Source organism: Scyliorhinus canicula, chromosome 9, assembly GCF_902713615.1.
Source record: "Scyliorhinus canicula chromosome 9, sScyCan1.1, whole genome shotgun sequence".
Taxonomy (NCBI): Eukaryota; Metazoa; Chordata; class Chondrichthyes; order Carcharhiniformes; family Scyliorhinidae; genus Scyliorhinus; species Scyliorhinus canicula.
In genome coordinates, this window is record NC_052154.1 from 161,268,077 (window position 1) to 161,288,748 (window position 20,672).

General features: G+C 46.5%; 1 protein-coding gene across 1 annotated transcript in view; it reads right to left on the reverse strand.

Moving 5' to 3' along the window:
* Window positions 1-17,547, reverse strand: part of c9h11orf58 (chromosome 9 C11orf58 homolog) — a 31,159-nt gene extending 13,612 nt beyond the window's left edge. The window contains exons 1-4 of the mRNA XM_038808082.1: window positions 17,369-17,547; window positions 14,074-14,163; window positions 3,985-4,045; window positions 2,856-2,965 (exon numbers count right to left, since the gene is read on the reverse strand). Of these exons, the coding sequence (XP_038664010.1) occupies window positions 2,856-2,965; window positions 3,985-4,045; window positions 14,074-14,163; window positions 17,369-17,449 (342 nt within the window). The 5' untranslated portion in view covers window positions 17,450-17,547. The remainder of the gene's footprint in view (window positions 1-2,855; window positions 2,966-3,984; window positions 4,046-14,073; window positions 14,164-17,368) is intronic.
* Window positions 17,548-20,672: the final 3,125 nt, after the last annotated feature.

Sequence of the window (20,672 nt, forward strand, 5' to 3'; positions counted from 1 at the left end):
ACCCTCCCCTTCACAGTGACGCTGACCGGCTTCACCCTCCCCTTCACAGTGATGCTGACTGGCTTCATCCTCCCCTTCACAGTGACGCTGACCGGCTTCATCCTCCCCTTCAGTGACGCTGACCGGCTTCATCCCCCCCCCTTCAGTGACGCTGACCGGCTTCATCCCCCCCCCTTCAGTGACGCTGACCGGCTTCATCCTCCCCTTCACAGTGACGCTGACCGGCTTCACCCTCCCCTTCACAGTGACGCTGACCGGCTTCATCCTCCCCTTCACAGTGACGCTGACCGGCTTCACCCTCCCCTTCACAGTGACGCTGACCGGCTTCACCCTCCCCTTCACAGTGACGCTGACCGGCTTCACCCTCCCCTTCACAGTGACGCTGACCGGCTTCATCCTCCCCTTCACAGTGACGCCGACCGGCTTCACCCTCCCCTTCACAGTGACGCTGACCGGCTTCACCCTCCCCTTCACAGTGACGCTGACCGGCTTCACCCTCCCCTTCACAGTGACGCTGACTGGCTTCATCCTCCCCTTCACAGTGACGCTGACCGGCTTCACCCTCCCCTTCAGTGACGCTGACCGGCTTCATCCTCCCCTTCACAGTGATGCTGACCGTCTTCATCCTCCCCTTCACAGTGACGCTGACCGGCTGCACCCTCCCCTTCACAGTGATGCTGACTGGCTTCATCCTCCCCTTCACAGTGACGCTGACCGGCTTCATCCTCCCCTTCAGTGACGCTGACCGGCTTCATCCTCCCCTTCACAGTGACGCTGACCGGCTTCACCCTCCCCTTCACAGTGACGCTGACTGGCTTCATCCTCCCCTTCACAGTGACGCTGACCGGCTTCACCCTCCCCTTCACAGTGACGCTGACCGGCTTCACCCTCCCCTTCACAGTGACGCTGACCGGCTTCACCCTCCCCTTCACAGTGATGCTGACTGGCTTCATCCTCCCCTTCAGTGACGCTGACCGGCTTCATCCCCCCCCTTCAGTGACGCTGACCGGCTTCATCCTCCCCTTCACAGTGACGCTGACCGGCTTCACCCTCCCCTTCACAGTGACGCTGACCGGCTTCATCCTGCCCTTCACAGTGACGCTGACCGGCTTCACCCTCCCCTTCACAGTGACGCTGACCGGCTTCACCCTCCCCTTCACAGTGACGCTGACCGGCTTCACCCTCCCCTTCACAGTGACGCTGACCGGCTTCATCCTCCCCTTCACAGTGACGCTGACCGGCTTCACCCTCCCCTTCAGTGACGCTGACTAGCTTCCCCTCCCCTTCAGTGACACTGACCGGCTTCATCCTCCCCTTCACAATGACGCTGACCGGCTTCATCCTCCCCTTCACAGTGACGCTGACCGGCTTCACCCTCCCTTTCACAGTGACGCTGACCGGCTTCACCCTCCCCTTCACAGTGACGCTGACTGGCATCATCCTTGCCTTCACAGTGACACTGACCGGCTTCATCCTCCCCTTCACAATGACGCTGACAGGCTTCATCCTCCCGTTCACAATGACGCTGACAGTCTTCATTCCCCATTCAGTGACACTGACCGGCTTCATTCCCCATTCAGTGACGCTGACCGGCTTCCTTCCCCCTTCACAATGACGCTGACCGGCTTCAACCCCCTTCACAGTGACGCTGGCCGGCTTCATCCTCCCCTTCACTGACGCTGACCGGCTTCATCCTCCCCTTCAGTGACGATGACGGATCCTCACAATACTGACCTGCTTCACGCTCCTCACGGTGCAGCAGAAACTTGTGCAACCTAGATAACGTTGAAAGCATGTCTGTCAAAGAAACAATAACCATTTTATTGTGCAGTTTCTGGGCCTCAGAAGAAAAACTGCTAGCCTGTTCTTCACTGGGAATGGATTCTCGTATTCTTCCCCTATTAACTTGGTCGCCTCAGTCAATTTGCCCAGCCTTCCACTTGGCTTCAGGCCCATGCTCATAAATCTAACTAAAACAACTCGGGCGTGTTTCACAATCGTTGCTTAAAACTGAAGAATTTTAAAATCACAGTTTCAGCCATCATCCCAGATAGTTACCAGTAGATGTATTGCTCACTACCCAAAGGAGTGCTATAGAAACTGGAGTCGGAGTGGTACACGATGCCCTTGTATGCTATATCTCAGAAATTCACTGCGATAATTTCACCCAAAAAGCAGCCAACCTGAGGCTAACCACTTCTCCATGTTAATTAACTCTGAAGCAGATGGTGAATTAGGAAACCAAACACCATTAAAAAAGTACAACTAGATTTATTTATAGAATGCTACATTACATATGTCTGTCTCACTAACAACCACAAATTGTGCCAAAATACTTTCTTTATATGTACTCAAGGTACTTAAATCAATACTCTTCACCTGATATTCTGAAACTTGATAGTACAATTAACATACCATTAACACTCAGTGAGAGGTGATGAAAGGTCAATCGAGACACTGGCTCACCTCTCCGAAAGGATCATTTGATAATTTCGCTCAGTTGTCAAAACTTAGGAACAAGAGCAAGCCATTCAGCCTCTTGAACTTGCTGTGTCATCAATTAAGTCAAGGCTGATCGGCAACACCCCTCCATATGACTTGATAGCCACATCAAAAATCTATTGAACTCAGTTAAAGCTACAACTTTCACAGCAATCACAGGGGGTAGGGAGAAGAGAGGTCCATACTTTAACCACCCATTGTTCGAACAAAACGATGTTGCCATTTCTCTCCCACTCACCAGCAGCAGAGGGCTATTATGCGGGGGCAGGGAGACTGGTCTGGGTATGATGTGCAGAAAGGCAAATAAGGTTTTGACAATAGGTTGATGCTTCTGGGAACAGTATGCCCTTTACCTCACTGAAGCCTAATCCACAGTGTCGTCTGTTCCTTCCCGACAGCTGACTGTCCAAACTCTGATGAAACTGATGTTCCAGCTCCTCATTTATTTTCTTCTCTTCATCACCTAAAAACAAAATACCTTCACTCAAAGTCTCCATATCAGCCATTTCTTAAACTGGTTTAGAAAAACTACTTTTATGGCAGAACAATGACAAGTCCCAGAAATACTAAAAAAAGGAATCACTGCAGTCTTTGTGCTGGCTCTCTCCACCCTTCCCTCACCACTCTGCGGTAAGATAGGTTAAAGAAATTGTAACATTAAAGAAACAATCACTGGGATATAGCTTCACGAAGCTTTCAATAGCACCAAAGCTGTTTGTACATGCTCTGTATAAATTAATTTTAAGTAATTTGTTTCAAAAAATTGTATAATTCTTTATTTAACAAGCCATGTAAATCCAGCATAATAAAGCTCATCACTGATCACTACTAAATTGCTAAGTTGTTATTTTCTTATCTTCAAAATGGAAGCATGCATATCCACCACTCCCAAATAAAAATCTGGAAATGTCTTTAATTTTAATATTCGCAGTAAAAATAAAAGTTGGTAGCTTGTAGTCATGGTACTGGACTTACAACGAAGACAAGAAAATAAATAAATCAATTTTTAAAAAGAAGATTATATTAATTATTCTGAAATGTACTCTTTAAAATTAACCAATATCCACAGCCAAAATATTGGCTAATAACTGAATTGTTGCCCCATACATTTCAGAAATGGATTACGTGCATTCATAAGTAACGGCTGCTCACATATAGTTCTTTATTCCTTTCATTTGCTGTGGGAGAAATCTTGGGAGACTGAAAGATAATTTGTCTGGCTCCTGTGTGGAAAATACCATGGTACTTTTTTTTTAAAGTTTAAGCCATGTGGGGACAAAAGGGCTGTCATTGAAAACGTAACCGTAGAAACAAAAACAAAATACTGGTCAATCTCAGCAGGTCTGACAGTATCTGTGGAGAGAGAAGGGTGCTATTTCGAGTCTGGTTGACTATTTATCAAAATGCAACTGTAGGAATTGGGTTTCTGAGGGGAGACCATATTAGAGCAGGCCAATAACTCAATAGAATTTCCTTGCTCACCTGTCCTGAAATGAGAGGTTGATTTGTGATCTCCTGGATGTGGGCGCCCAGTAGGATCTTTCTAAAGGAGACAAATTGACATTGTATTCTACATCAGAAATATTTGGACAGAACAACTATAGGTGGGTTTTAATTCAGTACAGACAATGCAAGATTAGATTTTATTATGCTAGTTAGGCATGAAACCCATTCTTGAGCCATAGAAAACTATGAAACAATCCCCATCAGACATTACAAAAGACCACCAAAATTGCTCCACTCTCAATCTTCACAGTAAAAAAGTACTGCATTGTAATCGCTTTTGGAATAGCTATGTTGAAATAAATATTTGCCATAGGACGAGCCACACCAACTTTACCACATTTCTACTGGGATCAGGAGTGAACCATTGAGTTTACTGGATGCAATTAAAGCAGTTACTGATAGCTGAGCAATATACAAGACCAAAGCTAATATTTTAATGAAAGGAATTTTTTTTTTTAAATCAGTGAATTAAAACTTGTGCATTGCATTTCATGACTATGGGCACGATCCAACGGCCTCATCGTGCCCGACTCGGGATGTGACGAGGCCAGTAAATCTTGTGATCTATATCTCGCCCTTACTGGGTGTGATCCAGATTTGCAGATTCAAGTGAACAGTTAGGCTCGCATGGGATTGAACAGTCTCGCCTGAGACGTCGACCGAGTGCCGTTTAGCACTAGTTTCTACAAACATGGTCGGGCTCTGGACATGGTGATACCCTGGCACTCACGATGCCACCCATGCACCGCAACACTGCCAGCCTGGCAATGCCACCTGGGCACCGCCCAGAAGCACTTCCAGGATTTCAGGGGCCAAGGTGGCATTTTGCCTGTGCTGGGGGTCGTCCCCAGGAATGCCCTGCCCTTATGAAGTGGGGTGCGGGGGGGTAACATGTCAGTTGACGCTTTGCGGGGAGGGGGGAGGTCCAGAGGCCACGGTGAGGTGCTAGAGATCTCTTCCTGCACTGGCGACCTGAGCTAGTTAGTGCAACGAGAGTCTGGACAGTATGTGCTGGGAAACACCCTGCTAAACATGCCCAAAATTGGACTGTTTCTTTTCCATTAAATCACACCCATACGTCTGAAAACGTAAGTAATTGTATCTTTATTCACGTTTTTATATGGAAAATGCAACAAAGTTTTTAAAGCACAACCGGTACAGTACAGAACAAACATTTCTGCAGATGTAACAGAGAAAGACGGGATAAATTCAGAACAACGGTTCTTCAGAACTAGTGCCTCTATTAATAGACCAGATCTATCAAAAATGGGAGGGGAGAAAGAGGTTGAAGCCAAATAAACATGATAGAATAAAATGTCAAGATGTATGGCGAGATCACGACTTGCAATATGGCTCATGGGAAACCTTGCAGGAGCAGGCCAGACCAACGGAGCATGAAAATAGGAGATACGGAGCCAACACTTTACGGAATGCATCCGGCTTAGAATAATGGATCACAGACGTCAAGATTTCTATAGGGATAGGGCAGCACAGTGGCGCAGTGGTTAGCACTGAGACTACAGCGTTGAGGACCCGGGTTCGAATCCTGGCCCTGGTTCACTGTCCGCATGGAGTTTGCACATTCTCCCAGTGTCTGCGTGTGTTTCACCCCCACAACGCAAAGATTTGCAGGTTCGGTGGATTGGCCATGCTAAATTGCCACTTAATTGGGGAAAGAAAAATGTGGGTACTCAAAATTTATGTTAAAAAAAAGATTTCCATCGGGATACATTCCATGATTATTTTATGCCAATTTTGAATTGACGGATATAGTCACTAATCCAGAAAACGATATACTTACGAGCGCAAAGGCTAGGACGTTATGCAGTCTTTTTGCATTCACGTCAATAATTCTCCTATCTGAAAGACCCAGAATTTGGAACAAAGGATCTCTCCAGCATCTTAACTACACCAGACAATAGGATTGAATCATGACACAGGTCCATACGCAGTGTGTATAATTACCCTCGACTACCAGGCACTTTAGGCACAATGGGTATATAGCAGGATCAAACCTGTGTCTCAGACCTGGAGAAATATGTAAGCAGCGCAGAATCTTAAAAGGAGTCTCCTTCATTCGATTGCACACCAAAATTGTATTGGCATAATCCCCTATACCATCCGATGTTCTCATCAATATTGGCTGCCACGTCTCTTTCCCAAGACTGCAAAGTATCCAATGTACTAACACAAGATCTAGAGCACAAGTTATCGTAAAACTTGATAATTAACTGTCTACGCTCTGCAGAAATCAGGATTTTTTTCAGCGGGGAAATAGAACAGCCAAGAAATATTGTTTCATTAAGGATAAAGTCACTAAGAATGTCAAATTGTTGGCTTGGCTGCTCAAACGATGACCAAGGAAGCACCAATGAACATATCTCCCAGCCTAGAAATGCCTCTAGCTCTCCAAGTATTGAATCCATGGTCCATAAAACCTGGTGGGAGGTCTGGGCAGCCCTGGATAGGAGGGAGTGCTGAATTCAGTTTAGACCTCCCTTCTAATTGACAGACATCCTCCACGCTCCAAGATATTAATAATAATAGAACTTCGCACCTAGCACAACTGGACTAAAGTCTCCTAAAATAATAAAACCTGACAGGGGAAAGCCGACTGGACTGCTTCAATATCAAGCCAAATGGAGAGGGTCCTTCCTAACCCAGTCCCTTATAAACCTAACATGAGAGGCTAACTAGTACAGTTTAATATTCGGGACCCTAAAGACCCCCCTTAGAAGCTGGGAGCTGCAGCTCGGTGAACTTTAGACAAGGCTTATTTTTATTCCAAATAAACTAGCTACTCATTCCATTAATCTCCTGTAAGATTCGAGCACAGTGTTATTCAAAATCCCCCCCCCCCCCCCCCCCCCCCCCCCCCCGCCGGGACCCACTTTTATCAACCGACCAACCTTCGCGACCCACCATTATTGCTTACCTTTAATGCGACAGGTGAACCTGCTTGGTTCTCACAATCTCACTTGCTTTGCCATTCAATGTTAGATTCCTGCTAAGGACTTCAGCTGACGATTTAAGTTCTCGCTACATCCTTTGAAAAAAAATTAAGAGGTTTGTCCTCAAACTCGCCATGCTTAGTCTTCAAATGCCTTTGATGTTGAGGGTTTTAAACGTCTGCCAGTACTTCCCTGCATTTAACACACATGGGCTTCCGGAGTTGCATTGGCAAAATTAACAATGCCCCCTCGCAAGAAATGATCTTTATACTGCTTTGTTCGTGATTTCAGTTTCTTCTTAATTATTTATTCACCAGAGGCCCTGGAGCTCTGGATAAAGCTCACACCAGCACTGCTTTGTCCTGCCGTGGACTCTCCAGAGCTCTCGCCAATAGATTCAATTGAGAGATCCTGGCCTGCTTGGGTCTCTGTCCCTCTCTTCCTTTATTACAAAATGGTCCATCTTTAGTTCTTCACACATTCCTGTTGCTTGCTTGCTGGCAGCTACAAAATAGAGGAATCTCTCCACCGTGATATCATGCACAGAGCACTTTACGTCATTGTATGGGGCGCGTGACTACTCTCTGCCACCGTTTCTGACGGGAAGACTCCATCAATTTTTTTTAAAATCTGGTCATGAGAGTACGCTGAAGTCAAGAGGAGGCGGTCTGTCCCGCTGGGCTACGGGCCTGCGCACTGCTAGATCCAGCTGAGGAGGGAAGCATATGCGAGACAGCCAGCATGCTAGAAAGCCGGAGGCGGCCGACGTTTTTAAAAGCCGTTCGCTGGGCACTTCTTCCCACGATTGGGAACGCCCTGACCAATTGCTCCGCGACCCTGAGTTTGAAAATGACTGCTCCAGCAGGCAACATCTGCAAGGTATAAAGCAATCTAGGCAACATGTTCATCTTAAGCAAAGCAAACCTCCCCAGCCACGATACAGGCAGGGAGAACCAATGTGTCAGGTCCCATCTAACAGATTCAATTAACTGATGCAAATTAGCTCCGTGTAGTTGTTTGAAATGGGGGAAATTGCAACACCCAGACAAGTGAACCCCAATGGAGACCACCTTATGGAAATTAGTACGGGGTGGTGGTCTACCCCTCAACTCTCTCACCAGCATAGCCTCCAACTTTGTGAAGGCAATCTTATAATCAGAGAAGGCACTAAATCTATCTATATTAATGATGGCAGGAACTGAAACAGCTGAGCTTTCAACACAAGCAGCAGCACATCGTCAGCATAAAGCATGATGTTGTGTTGATGTAATTAATTTCAATGAATATTTATCTTTTATTAAATATTGCACTAGATTACAATTGGCGGACAGCATCTAAAGGCTACAGGTGATTTGAATCCCTTTGCCACAAAATCTATTTCAGAAGCTACTTGCAGGTGTAATCTTTGTTTTAAAGCGGCATTTGTTAAGAACGTAACTCTGGTCTTTGAGATTCCTTTCAAATCTTGCCTAGTTTATTCCCATTTCCCTTCTAGATTATTCTTCCTCTTTTGTTGAGTGCATACAGTCAGGTGGCATGTAAAGATTTTTTTTTGAAAGTAGTATTTGTCCTACATTTAAGGCATTTTTACAATATCAGCAGTATTTGTATATAATTTGTATTCAATATGACCCATATTTCCCTATAATACTCTTGAAAAGATGCAATGGCTCAAATTGGGTATTGTATTCTGAAGGGATTCCTTGTCCCAAGCACTGATTGTGATCCCTCCTTAAACTGCAACTGCATGAAGAGCTTAGGGTCAAGATGTGTTTGTTTGAAGCATATTCAACTGATCACAAAGCAAAGGTTATCATGAAAAATATGATGCTGCTGATGCCATAGTCTCCAAGTTTGAGACAAAAGCACCGAAAACAGCTGCCAGATTTAAAACGCTGAAAGGAACCAGTCAACCAGACACCAAGGCTTGGCTTGGAATAGTGGAGAATCACATAACCATTCAGGGCAACGTAGAGAAATTGAATTCAATTTCCAAATCATTCTCAACCATTATTTGCATAAACTAAATCAAATCAAAATAATGTGGATGCTGGAAATATCCAGTAGAAACAGTAAATGTTGGAAAAACTCTACAGGCCTGGTAGCATCTGTGGAGAAAGAAAGAGTTAATGTTTTGAGTCCATACGACTCTTCTTCAAAGCTCTTTCTCTCTCCACAGAAGCTGCCAGACCTACTGAGTTTTGTCAGCATTTTATGCATAATGCAAGTCTGCTTCGCGGCACACCACGCCAACCCTGGATTGTGTTTACCTATTCCTGGGGCAACGATTGTCCCTGCCCCACTGACCACCCGTAGGCCCCACCGACTGCTGAGACCTCTGGCTGCGCAGCTGAAGGCCATTGCTAATAGGGAATTGGCAATCGCGGTTAAGTGAGCACTTCACACGTGCCAACATGTGCATTCCCATCGGTGGGCAGGCCATGTAGCATGTGGGAGCCATTGCCAAGCATCCCAATCACACCTATGCCTGGACACTGTGCTTTAACACTGCGGGAGGCAACACCACATACGCAACATTCAAACACCCAGGGGATGGGACACAGCTCCAGTGACAAAGCCATGGCCAGAGGGTGGGTGAGCGCCATGTGGAGGGGGGACGCCTGGAGGGATGGACAAAGGGTCCAGGGTTCAGCCCGCATTGCAGAAAAAGTGAGAGGCATCATAATGGTTGTATAAAAAGGAGTTTAACGTGCTGAATGATAACCAATTCCCGGTGGTACCCGCTCCCCCCCCACCCCCGGTGTCCTTAGTGATCTTCAACGAACCTGGCTCTCCTAGCTCTACCACTGCGTCTTGGTGTTGCGCCAGGATGCACACCCGAGATGGAGGCAACCAGGCGAGTACCTCGTCCCGTGGTCCTCGATGCCCCTGGCGGGAGTCCTTTGGGGTCGGAGGGCCCCAGCTCTCTGGTCGTCGGCACATGCACAGTCGTGCCGCCTATCCCGCCTGCTGACCTCATCGAGTCCCGAAAGACGTGCTTGTTAGGTGAATTGAACATTCTGAATTCTCCGTCAGTGTGCCTGAACAGACGCAGGTGTGGCGCGACATGGGGATTTTCACAGTAACTTCATTGCAGGGTTAATGTAAGCTTACGTGTAACACTAATCAAGATTATTTGCAGAGAATGGAACTCAGGGGAACTGGTGGCCACCATCGCTACTCCATGGGTCGGGTCCGGGTTGGCCCTGAGCGCCCCCTCAACTCAGTCAGTGCCCATAGGGTCCTGGTGTCCACCTTGGGACGGAGGAGCAGTTGGTTTGAGCCCCGCCTGCCCCTGAATTATGTGGCTTTACCATTCCTGGCTGTTCCCCAATGTCTGCACCAAGGTGTTGACGCCCTCGACGATGCTCCGCAGTGACTTGGACGTGCTCTGCAGCACCTCAGCCACGTCCACTTGAGGCTGGGACATGCTCCGCAGCACTTCAATAAGGCCCACCTGAGAGCAGGACACGTCCCACAGAATCCCATCAAGGTCAGCCTGGTACTGGGTGGCATCCGCCAGTGAGGCGGTCATTCTGCCAAGGCCCTCAGCCATGGCAGTCATTGACTACGCGACACCTTGGACACCTTTACCCATGGTGCCAACGTCATGCACCAGGCTCTCCACTGCGGTCGCCACCCCGCCTTGGCGCCACTCATTGCCGGCGCCATCTCCTGCGCCCCTAGCCTCTGGGACTCCTCCAAGTGGCTATGGATCTCGACACTCAGCATCAGGCTGGGACACCGATTGTAGGAGAGCTTTTCCTGAGTAGACCGAGAGAGAGCATTGTTCGTCACAAGCGTGGTTCACAGTGATGAGAAAGGGAGCGTGAAGGCGGGGTTATGGGAAGGGGGCGTTGCTGTCTACTCACTCGTGTGTAGGTCGCTGACCTTTTTCCGGCACTGTAGGCCAGTCCTCCTGATCATGCTCTTCAAGCTGATGGCTGCCATCACCTCATCGTCCCAAGCAGCACTGGCTGCCCATCCGGGACCCTCGGGGGAACAGCACATCCCTCCTGGCCTCCACAACATCCAGGAGCTTCCCTCGGTCAGCGTCCCCGAATCTTGGGATTGATCTCCTCGTCGCCATTATTGCAGGTTGGCTGAGCAAGTGCTGCTCAAACCTGTTAGCGGGGTGGCTGGCGAGCGCTGTCTCGGCGAATCAGCTGGTGAGCCATCATTTGTGGCGTGAGCCAATTAACGTTGAATTGCGTTGCCAGCCTCGCTGGGCCGAACGCTAGCACTTAGAATTTTTTCCGGAGAATCGCACCAGTGGGATTTTTCTCGGGAAAGGCTTAAAATTTGCAATTTGGATTGAGTCTAATTTCGTAAACACTGAAGTCACAGTGCCAGGTTAGCCAGGAAGGATCCCTGGTGCATGAATGTTTGGACCTGTGCAGAGCTAACTATGTCCCAGAGGTTTCAATGGCTAAGAAAACAGATGCCGAAAATCTAAAGTCCAGCTAGTTGAGGAAACTAGAGAAATTATAAGACGTTTCCAAGAAATCTGGAGTTAACAAAATAGAGGAAACTGGGAACTACTGGGTAAAGTCAGAGTTGAAAAGGCATTGGATCATGAGAAACCAGAAAGATATCCGTAGTAGTGCTACGGTTTGAGAGAAATGACTGCAGTTGGGACACATTATTCAAAATTGTGTATTCATAATGTTTCCTCACAAGTGCCTTGTAGCACATCTGGGGCACTTTAAGAGAATAATTGCGTGAGGTATTTGGAGATGTCTAAGTTACATGGATTGGCCATGCTAAATTGTCCCTTAGTGTCCAATGGTTAATTGGGGTACAGGGTTATGAGGATAGGGTAGGGGAGTGGGCCGCTCTTTCAGAGGGTTGGTGCAGACTCAGTGGGCCAAATGGCCTCCTTTTATACTGTAGTTATTCTATGAGAATGACATCAATGGCCATTTGCATGGCCAAATGGGCAGTCTAACATCGCAGCCTGTAGTGTCCTGTAGTGTTAACATTTTCCAAATAAAGATCTACATTTTGGTTGAACTTCCAAAGCCTGCAGCCTCTATCTTTAATCCACCACATTAAAACTGGCGACGAGGTATGCATCCCAACAAAAGGCAAACGACATTTGTAAACACCCAAATAAATAATTGAAATCACTGCTACATGAAAACTGATGACGGGGGAGCCTTTGCTTTACCAGGTACCCAAGAAAAATATTAATTCAGCTCAGCTCACTCCAAATAAATCTAATTTATCACTGCTTCAAAGGCATCTCTTCATAAAAACAGGTGCTCAATGTTACACTAAGTATGTAATCAAATCAACCCACCCAGCTCATCGGCATACCTCTCATACTTGAATCTAGTCATTTTCATTTTACATACCACAAATCAAACAAACGCTTGTCCTCTAGCCCACATACTTGCATTTGATTCTCACTTGGTTGCTGACAAACAGTGCAAACATTACTCCTGTGCAGAAAGGAATATGTCCCTGTGCCTCCACTTGCCTCACTTTCTCGGAACAGAACTTGACAGACGTGATAAAGAACTAAACGCATAGATTTTTCACTCGGACAAATCAGAATTGTAATTTTTGCACCAATCAAACAACATTTTCCAAGATCACAACTTGTGGAGGGTAAAGAATGGACAAACTTAAAAGTTATGCCATACCTCATCGCATCCTCAGGGTGTTTCAAGGTACTTTACAGTCAATTAATTATTTCGGAGGTGTTTTTGCTGGTATGGTGCAAACTAACATGGCAGCCAATATTCTCAAGGTTACACAAACAATTAAGCCCTTTTTGGTGGCATTATTTAAATGAAGGAACGTTGGCCAGGACACAAGAACTAAGTTCCTCTTCTTCAAGCTGTCCAATGGAACCTCTACCTTTCACCTAAAAAGGCTGAATAGGCCTCCTTTTAACATCTCATCTAAAAGGATTGCACCTCTGACAATACAGTACTTCTTCAGTCCTGTACTGGAGTGTATCGGCTTAGAAAATGCCCTCAATTCTGGAATAGACATTACCAACTAAGCCAAGGGAACTTCAAACCTCTTCAACTTCAAATTTACTGCACTATTGCGCTATTTACACGCCGGCCTTTAGGGTTCCTGAATGTAAATGGGCAAATTTTGAGCAGCTGTGCTGTAAATCGAGCTGAAACTGCCCAGGCTTATTCCACTCAGTGACTGGATGAAAATGCACTGGAAGCAGTTCGGAGACCAATACCTTGAATATCTTAGGAGGAAAGAGGGCAGCATGGTGGCACAGTGGGTTAGCCCTGCTGCCTCACGTCATTGAGGTCCCAGGTTCAAACCTGGCTCTGGGTCACTGTCCGTGTGGAGTTTGCACATTCTCCCCGTGTTTGCGTGGGTTTCGCCCCCACGACCCAAAAGATGTGCATGTTAGGTGGATTGGCCATGCTAAATTGCCTCTTAATTGGAAAAAATGAATTGGGTACTCTAAATTTATTGTTTTTTAAAATCTTAGGAGAAAAGGATGGACAGGCTTGTATCTGCTGGGATTTTTAGAAGTGCAAGAGGCGACTTGATTGAAACATACAAGATCGTCCTGAGGGTTCTCGACAGGGTTAACGTGAAGAGGTTGATTTCTCTTGTGGGAGAATCCAGAACAAGGGGTCACCCATTTACTAGGGAGGTGAGTGAATTTCTTTTTGTGAGGGTCGTGAGTCTTTGGAACTCTTCCTGAAAAAGTTGTGGAAGCAGTCTTTGGGTATTTTTAAATAAGAACTAGATAGATTATTGGTAAGCAAGGGGTGATCAGATCAGCCATTATCTCATTAAATGGCACAAGGCGCAATATTAGCTACAACTGCTCATTGTTTGCATATCAGCTAGTTTTGCTTTAATTTTGCACAAAACACCAATTCAATTGCAAAGATTCCAGGTGGATTAGTCATTTTATTAGTCTTCTGTGCTGGTAGTATTTGAATCAGGAACCTAGCACCCTGGAACAGTACATCATTCTGCCCTTCGAGCCTGCTCCACCATTCACAGGAATCATGGGAGAAAAAAACATGTGATGATGCTCGAAAGAGTAATTGGAATGAGAAATTTTTATCTTCCATTTCCCATCCCCATTACAATCTACTGCAGAAATTAACTTTCAATTTACCTTCCCAGCTCCCATTAGCCTTAGGAATTTCAACTTCCGTTCATCATCACCCAAGTCAGCTGATTCCCAAGTCGTACTACATCCTTTACTCTGTAAAAGAAAGAGTGTGATAAACACTGGAACAAAACAATGAATTTTTTACACTCTGATCTCAGTATTTCTTACATTTGTAGTAACACTATTATCTGGAAGGAGACAAAATTCTTGTCGCACCAAATCTTATATCTTAATTTAATTTTAAATATCCCATGGTTAGACTAAGTTTCAGATAGATGAGCTGCATATCCAGCATATGCAGCCTGCATTTAAAATGGTAACTTATGACAATGTGCAGCGAATGAATTTTTTTTGGGGACATTTTTCCCCCAGTGAAGGGGCAATTTAGCATGGCCAATCGACCGACTTGCACATCTTTGGGTTGTGGGGGTGAGATCTACATAGATACGGGGAGAATGTGCAAACTCCACACAGACAGTGTCCCGGGGCCGGGATTGAGACTCGTTAGAATTGTGTTGCAAGGATTAATACAAGGTCCTGTTGAGTGGTACATCTTTTTTAAAAAGTCCAATTTAGAATGTGGTTTGGGATCAAACCCAGGTCCTCGGGACCGTGAGGCAGCAGTGCTAACCACTGTGCCACTCCTAATAAGACCATAAGCCATAGGAGCAGAATTAGGCAACTCAGCCCATCGAGTCTCTTCTGCCATTCAATCATGGCGGATATTTTCTCATCCCCATTCTCCTGCTTTGTCCCGATAACCCCTTATTAATCAAGAACCTATCTATCTCTGTCTTAAAGAGACAGTGAATTAGCCTCCACAGATTCACCACCCTCTGGCTGAAGAAATTCCTCCTCATCTCGGTTTTAAAGGATCGTCCCTTTAGTCTGAGATGGTGTCCTATGGTTCTAATTTTTATACAACATCCTCTCCATGTCCACTCTATCCAGGCCTCACAGTATCTTGTAAGTTTCAATAAGATCCCCTCTCATCCTTCTAAACTCCAACAAGTACAGACCCAGAGTCCTCAAACGTTCCTCATACGACAAGTTCTTCATTCCAGCGATCAATCTTGTGAACCTCCTCTGGACCCTTTCCAAGGCCAGCACATCCTTCTTTCGATACAGGGCCCAAAACTGCTCACAATACTCCAAATGGGGTCTGACCAGAGCCTTATACAGCGTCAGAAGTACATCCCTGGTCTTGTATTCGAGCCCTCTTGACATGAATCAATTTCAATTAATAGAATCGTACAATCTCTACATTCGGGCTGCCATTTGGGCTATTGAGTCTCCACCAACACTCCGTAAATGCACGCTAACCAGGTCATCGCTAACCCCTGAATACGTGCCCAGAGTGCAGCTGTGACAATAATCAGCAGTTCTAAGGCATTTTAAAACATAGAAAGTGTGTGTTTGTATAGATTTCAGCTCACACATCACACTTTCTGCGCAGGCAATTGCATTCCATATCTGCTGCACATGAAAGAAACATTAATTTCACACATTTACCAGACATTATCCATTGATATCAAACAATCAACCAAAGATATATTTTCTTAGAAATTCCAAACAAAAGTTTCAGTTACTGAAACGTTTAAATCCAACATTCATTCAATAGCTTCGTTATCATAGTTGCAGCCATAAAGAAACACACTTTTTATACCACGGTATAGAAATCACATCCTTATAAAATGGCACCCCTGGTGACTTAGGAGCATAACTATGCAAAAGTTCTTGTATGTAAACACATTGCAAGAATGATTCAAAAAGGTTTCATAGCTAATATTCATAGTATCAGAATTTACAGTGCAGAAGGAGGCCATTTGGCCCATTGAGCCTGCACTGGCACTTTGGAAGCGCACCCGCGTCTGCCCACACCTCCACCCTATCCCCGTAACCCCACCTAACCTTTTTGGACACCGAGGGCAATTTATCATGGCACATCTTTGGAAGAATAGAATAGAACAGTACAGCACAGAACAGGCCCTTCGGCCCTCGATGTTGTGCCGAGCAATGATCACCCTACTCAAACTCACGTATCCACCCTATACCCGTACCCCAACAACCCCCCCCCCCCCCCACACCTTACTTTTTAGGACACTACGGGCAATTTAGCATGGCCAATCCACCTAACCCGCACATCTTTTAACTGTGGGAGGAAACCGGAGGAAACCCACGCACACACGGGGAGGACGTGCAGACTCCGCACAGACAGTGACCCAGCCGGGAATCGAACCTGGGACCCTGGAGCTGTGAAGCATTTATGCTAACCACCATGCTGCCCAAGTGCTGGACCGTGAGAAGAAACCAGAGCACCCAGAGGAAAACCACGCAGACACAGGGAGAAAGTGTAAACTCCAGTCATCCGAGACCGGAATTGAACCCGGGACCCTAGAGCTGCAAAGCAACAGTGATAACAACTGTGCCACCCTTATCAAATTAGTTGATAGAACTGACCTCAGAGTGGCCAGAAATGCTATAATTTTACCCAGATATCAGAAGCTTTGGAGTAGGGGAAGAGAAAGGGGGTGCACTGTGCCTCCTTCCAATTGTTAACCAGGGAATCACAGAACAGTCACAACACAGGAGGCCATTCAACCCATTGTGTTGGCTTCCCATTCAAAAGTGCACAACTGCATACATTTAGGCGAAGTTCAGCTGTGTGGTCAAATTGTCCCTGCACCGACAACAGGTACTGACCAGCTGTTATGACAGGAGACACGGAGTCATACCCTAGCAGTGATTCAAGTGGGGAGGAAGGCCGCATAAACACAGTTCCACGTGTTTAGCTGGGTTAGGAAATCCCATGCACCTTCCGAAGTCTCATTGGAGCCATTGACAGCCCTGCAATTGAGCCAAAAGCTCACCAACACACACCTTCCTCGATCTAGCGCGGGTGTCATTCAGCACGCACTCACAACAGGATGCCTTCTTTGTTGCTCAACTTTGTGGTGGATCGACCGCAGGGCTGAGCTCAGAGAGCCCCCACCCCCAAATATTAACTTGTCCAGAAACAAAGGTGAAGAGACAAAAAAAAAACAGGATCTAGGGAGGACGTCGAGTCACGGAATCCGTCAAAAATAGTACTGCAGCTTCCCGTGGGCTGCACAAAGCGACTGCGACCGCCCCAATTCCAGGTAGGAAACCCTCTCCCTCCCGGGGATTTACACCCTCCAGCCCCCCCCCCCCCCCTTCTCCGGGGCCCACCTGAAGCCCCAGGCCTCGGGCTGCTAGTCAGCCCCGGGCCCGATTCAAAACCGCGGCCCTCATCCGGCTAGTTGAGAAAGTGCATTACATTGGGTGAAGCGGGCCTCTTGGCGCCGTGTTGCTCAGCCCGAGGCCGCTGTCTCGCTCGCTCACCGTCCGCCGAGCTCATCCTGGTCTCCGTGTCCCGGCCGCGCACTCCGGGAGATGCGGCCTTACCCCCCTCTCCCACCGCGCGCTCTCCCGCCAGCCTCAGCGCGCAGCTCCTGCCGCGGCGCACCCTGGGGGTTGTAGTCCCTCTCAACCCACTCCAGACCGTTCGCCTCCCCTTCCGGACTACAGTTCCCGACATGCCCTGTGCGCCGAGGTGGCGGCTGCTGTGTTTGTTGCTCGAGTGAGGCACAAAGTGCGAACTTCAAATAAACCAGCGAGGGTACTGCTGGATTGCACTCACAGAAAGGCAACTGCAATAAAGTCCCCTCCCCAGCTGATATATTAATATTATATTTATAATTATAACTATATATTAGCACCTGCTTCATTCTTTAATACTATCTTTGTCTTCTGTCCATGATACCCTTATCAAATCTCTCCTGAGCTCCCACCTCTCCCTGAGCAATTTTGCTCCACCTGCTCCAAACCACACATCATGGCCGGGATTCTCCGTCCCGATCGGCCAGCGGGATCCTCCGTTACGGCAGTCGGTCAATGGGGTTTCCCATTGTGGGGCAGCCCCACATCGTCGGTGAAACCCCCGGGCGGCGGCATAACAGAATCACGCCGGCAGAGAATCCCGCCCCATATTTCTACCTGTACCTCTCTTCAGCTCTGATGTGGAGATGCCGGCGTTGGACTGGGGTGGGCAGTCCCCCACCATCTGGCCTGGGCTTGAAAAATCCTACCAACTGTCCTGGCTTGAGACAATTCACACCTTTTTAACCTGTGATTATCCCTCTCTCCAGTCGCACCATCTGGACCTGTAAAGACTTAACTACCTGCAAAGACTCGCATTCAAACTATCATCTTGCATCATTGGCTTTGTCTACATATGCTGTGTTTGTGTAACCTCCCTCTTCACTCACCTGATGAAGGAGCTATGCTCTGAAAGCTTGTGATTGCAAATAAACCTGTTGGACTAACATAAGAACATAAGAACTAGGAGCAGGAGTAGGCCATCTGGCCCCTCGAGCCTGCTCCGCCATTCAATGAGATCATGGCTGATCTTTTGTGGACTCAGCTCCACTTTCCGGCCTGAACACCATAACCCTTAATCCCTTTATTCTTCAAAAAACTATCTATCTTTACATTAAAAACATGTAATGAAGGAGCCTCAACTGCTTCACTGGGCAAGGAATTCCATAGATTCACAACCCTTTGGGTGAAAAAGTTCCTCCTAAACTCAGTGCTAAATCTACTTCCCCTTATTTTGAGGCTATGTCCCCTAGTTCTGCTTTCACCCGCCAGTGGAAACAACCTGCCCGCATCTATCCTATCTATTCCCTTCATAATTTTATATGTTTCTATAAGATCCCCCCTCATCCTTCTAAATTCCAACGAGTACGGTCCCAGTCTACTCAACCTCTCCTCATAATCCAACCCCTTCAGCTCTGGGATTAACCTAGTGAATCTCCTCTGCACACCCTCCAGTGCCAGTACGTCCTTTCTCAAGTAAGGAGACCAAAACTGAACACAATACTCCAGGTGGGGCCTCACTAACACCTTATACAATTGCAACATAACCTCCCTAGTCTTAAACTCCATCCCTCTAGCACTACCCCTGCCGAGATCCTCTGCACTTTTCACTTTACCACTCATCTTAGTGTCATCTGCAAACTTGGACACATTGCCCTTGGTCCCCAACTCCAAATCATCTATGTAAATTGTGAACAATTGTGGGCCCAACATGGATCCCTGAGGGACACCACTAGCTACTGATTGCCATCCAGAGAAACACCCATTAATCCCCACTCTTTGCTTTCTATTAATTAACCAATCCTCTATCCATGCTACTACTTTACCCTTAATGCCATGCATCTTTATCTTATGCAGCAACCTTTTGTGTGGCACCTTGTCAAAGGCTTTCTGGAAATCCAGATATACCACATCCATCGGCTCCCCATTATCTACTGCACTGGTAATGTCCTCAAAAAATTCCACTAAATTAGTTCGGCACGACCTGCCCTTTGTTAACCCATGCTGCGTCTGCCCAATGGGACAATTTCTATCCAGATGCCTCGTTATTTCTTCCTTGATAGATTCCAGCATCTTCCCTACTACCGAAGTTAAGCTCACTGGCCTATAATTTCCTGCTTTCTGCCTACCTCCTTTTTTAAACAGTGGTGTCATGTTTGCTAATTTCCAATCCACCGGGACCACCCCAGAGTCTAGTGAATTTCGGTAAATTATCACTAGTGCATCTGCAATTTCCCTAGCCATCTCTTTTAGCACTCTGGGATGCATTCCAGCAGGGCCAGGAGGCTTGTCTATCTTTAGCCCCATTAGCTTGCCCATCACTACCTCCTTAGTGATAACAATCCTCTCAAGGTCCTCACCTGTCATAGCCTCATTTCTATCAGTCGCTGGCATGTTATTTGTGTCTTCCACTGTGAAGACCGACCCAAAAAACCTGTTCAGTTCCTCAGCCATTTCCTCATTTCCCATTATTAAAACTCCCTTCTCATCCTCTATAGGACCAATATTTACCTTAGCCACTCTTTTTTGTTTTATATATTTGTAAAAACTTTTACTGTCTGTTTTTATATTCCGAGCAAGTTTACTCTCATACTCTATCTTACTCTTCTTTATAGCTTTTTTTAGTAGCTTTCTGTTGCCCCCTAAAGATTTCCCAGTCCTCTAATCTCCCAGGAATCTTTGCCACTTTATATGCTTTTTCCTTCAATTTGATACTCTCCCTTATTTCCTTAGATATCCACGGTCGATTTTCCCTCTTTCTACCGTCCTTCCTTTTTGTTGGTATAAACCTTTACTGAGCACTGTGAAAAATCGCTTGGAAGGTTCTCCACTGTTCCCCAACTGTTCCACCATAAAGTCTTAGCTTCCAGTCTACCTTAGCTAGTTCTTCTCTCATCCCCTTGTAATCTCCTTTGTTTAAACACAAAACACTAGTATTTGATTTTACTTTCTCACCCTCCATCTGTATTTTAAATTCCACCATATTGTGATCGCTCCTTCCGAGAGGATCCCTAACTATGAGATCATGAATCAATCCTGCCTCATTACACAGGACAAGATCTAGGACTGCTTGTTCCCTCGTAGGTTCCATTACATACTGTTCTAGGAAACTATCGCGGATACATTCTATAAACTCCTCCTCAAGGTTGCCTTGACCGACCTGGTTAAACCAATCGACATGTAGATTAAAATCCCCCATGATA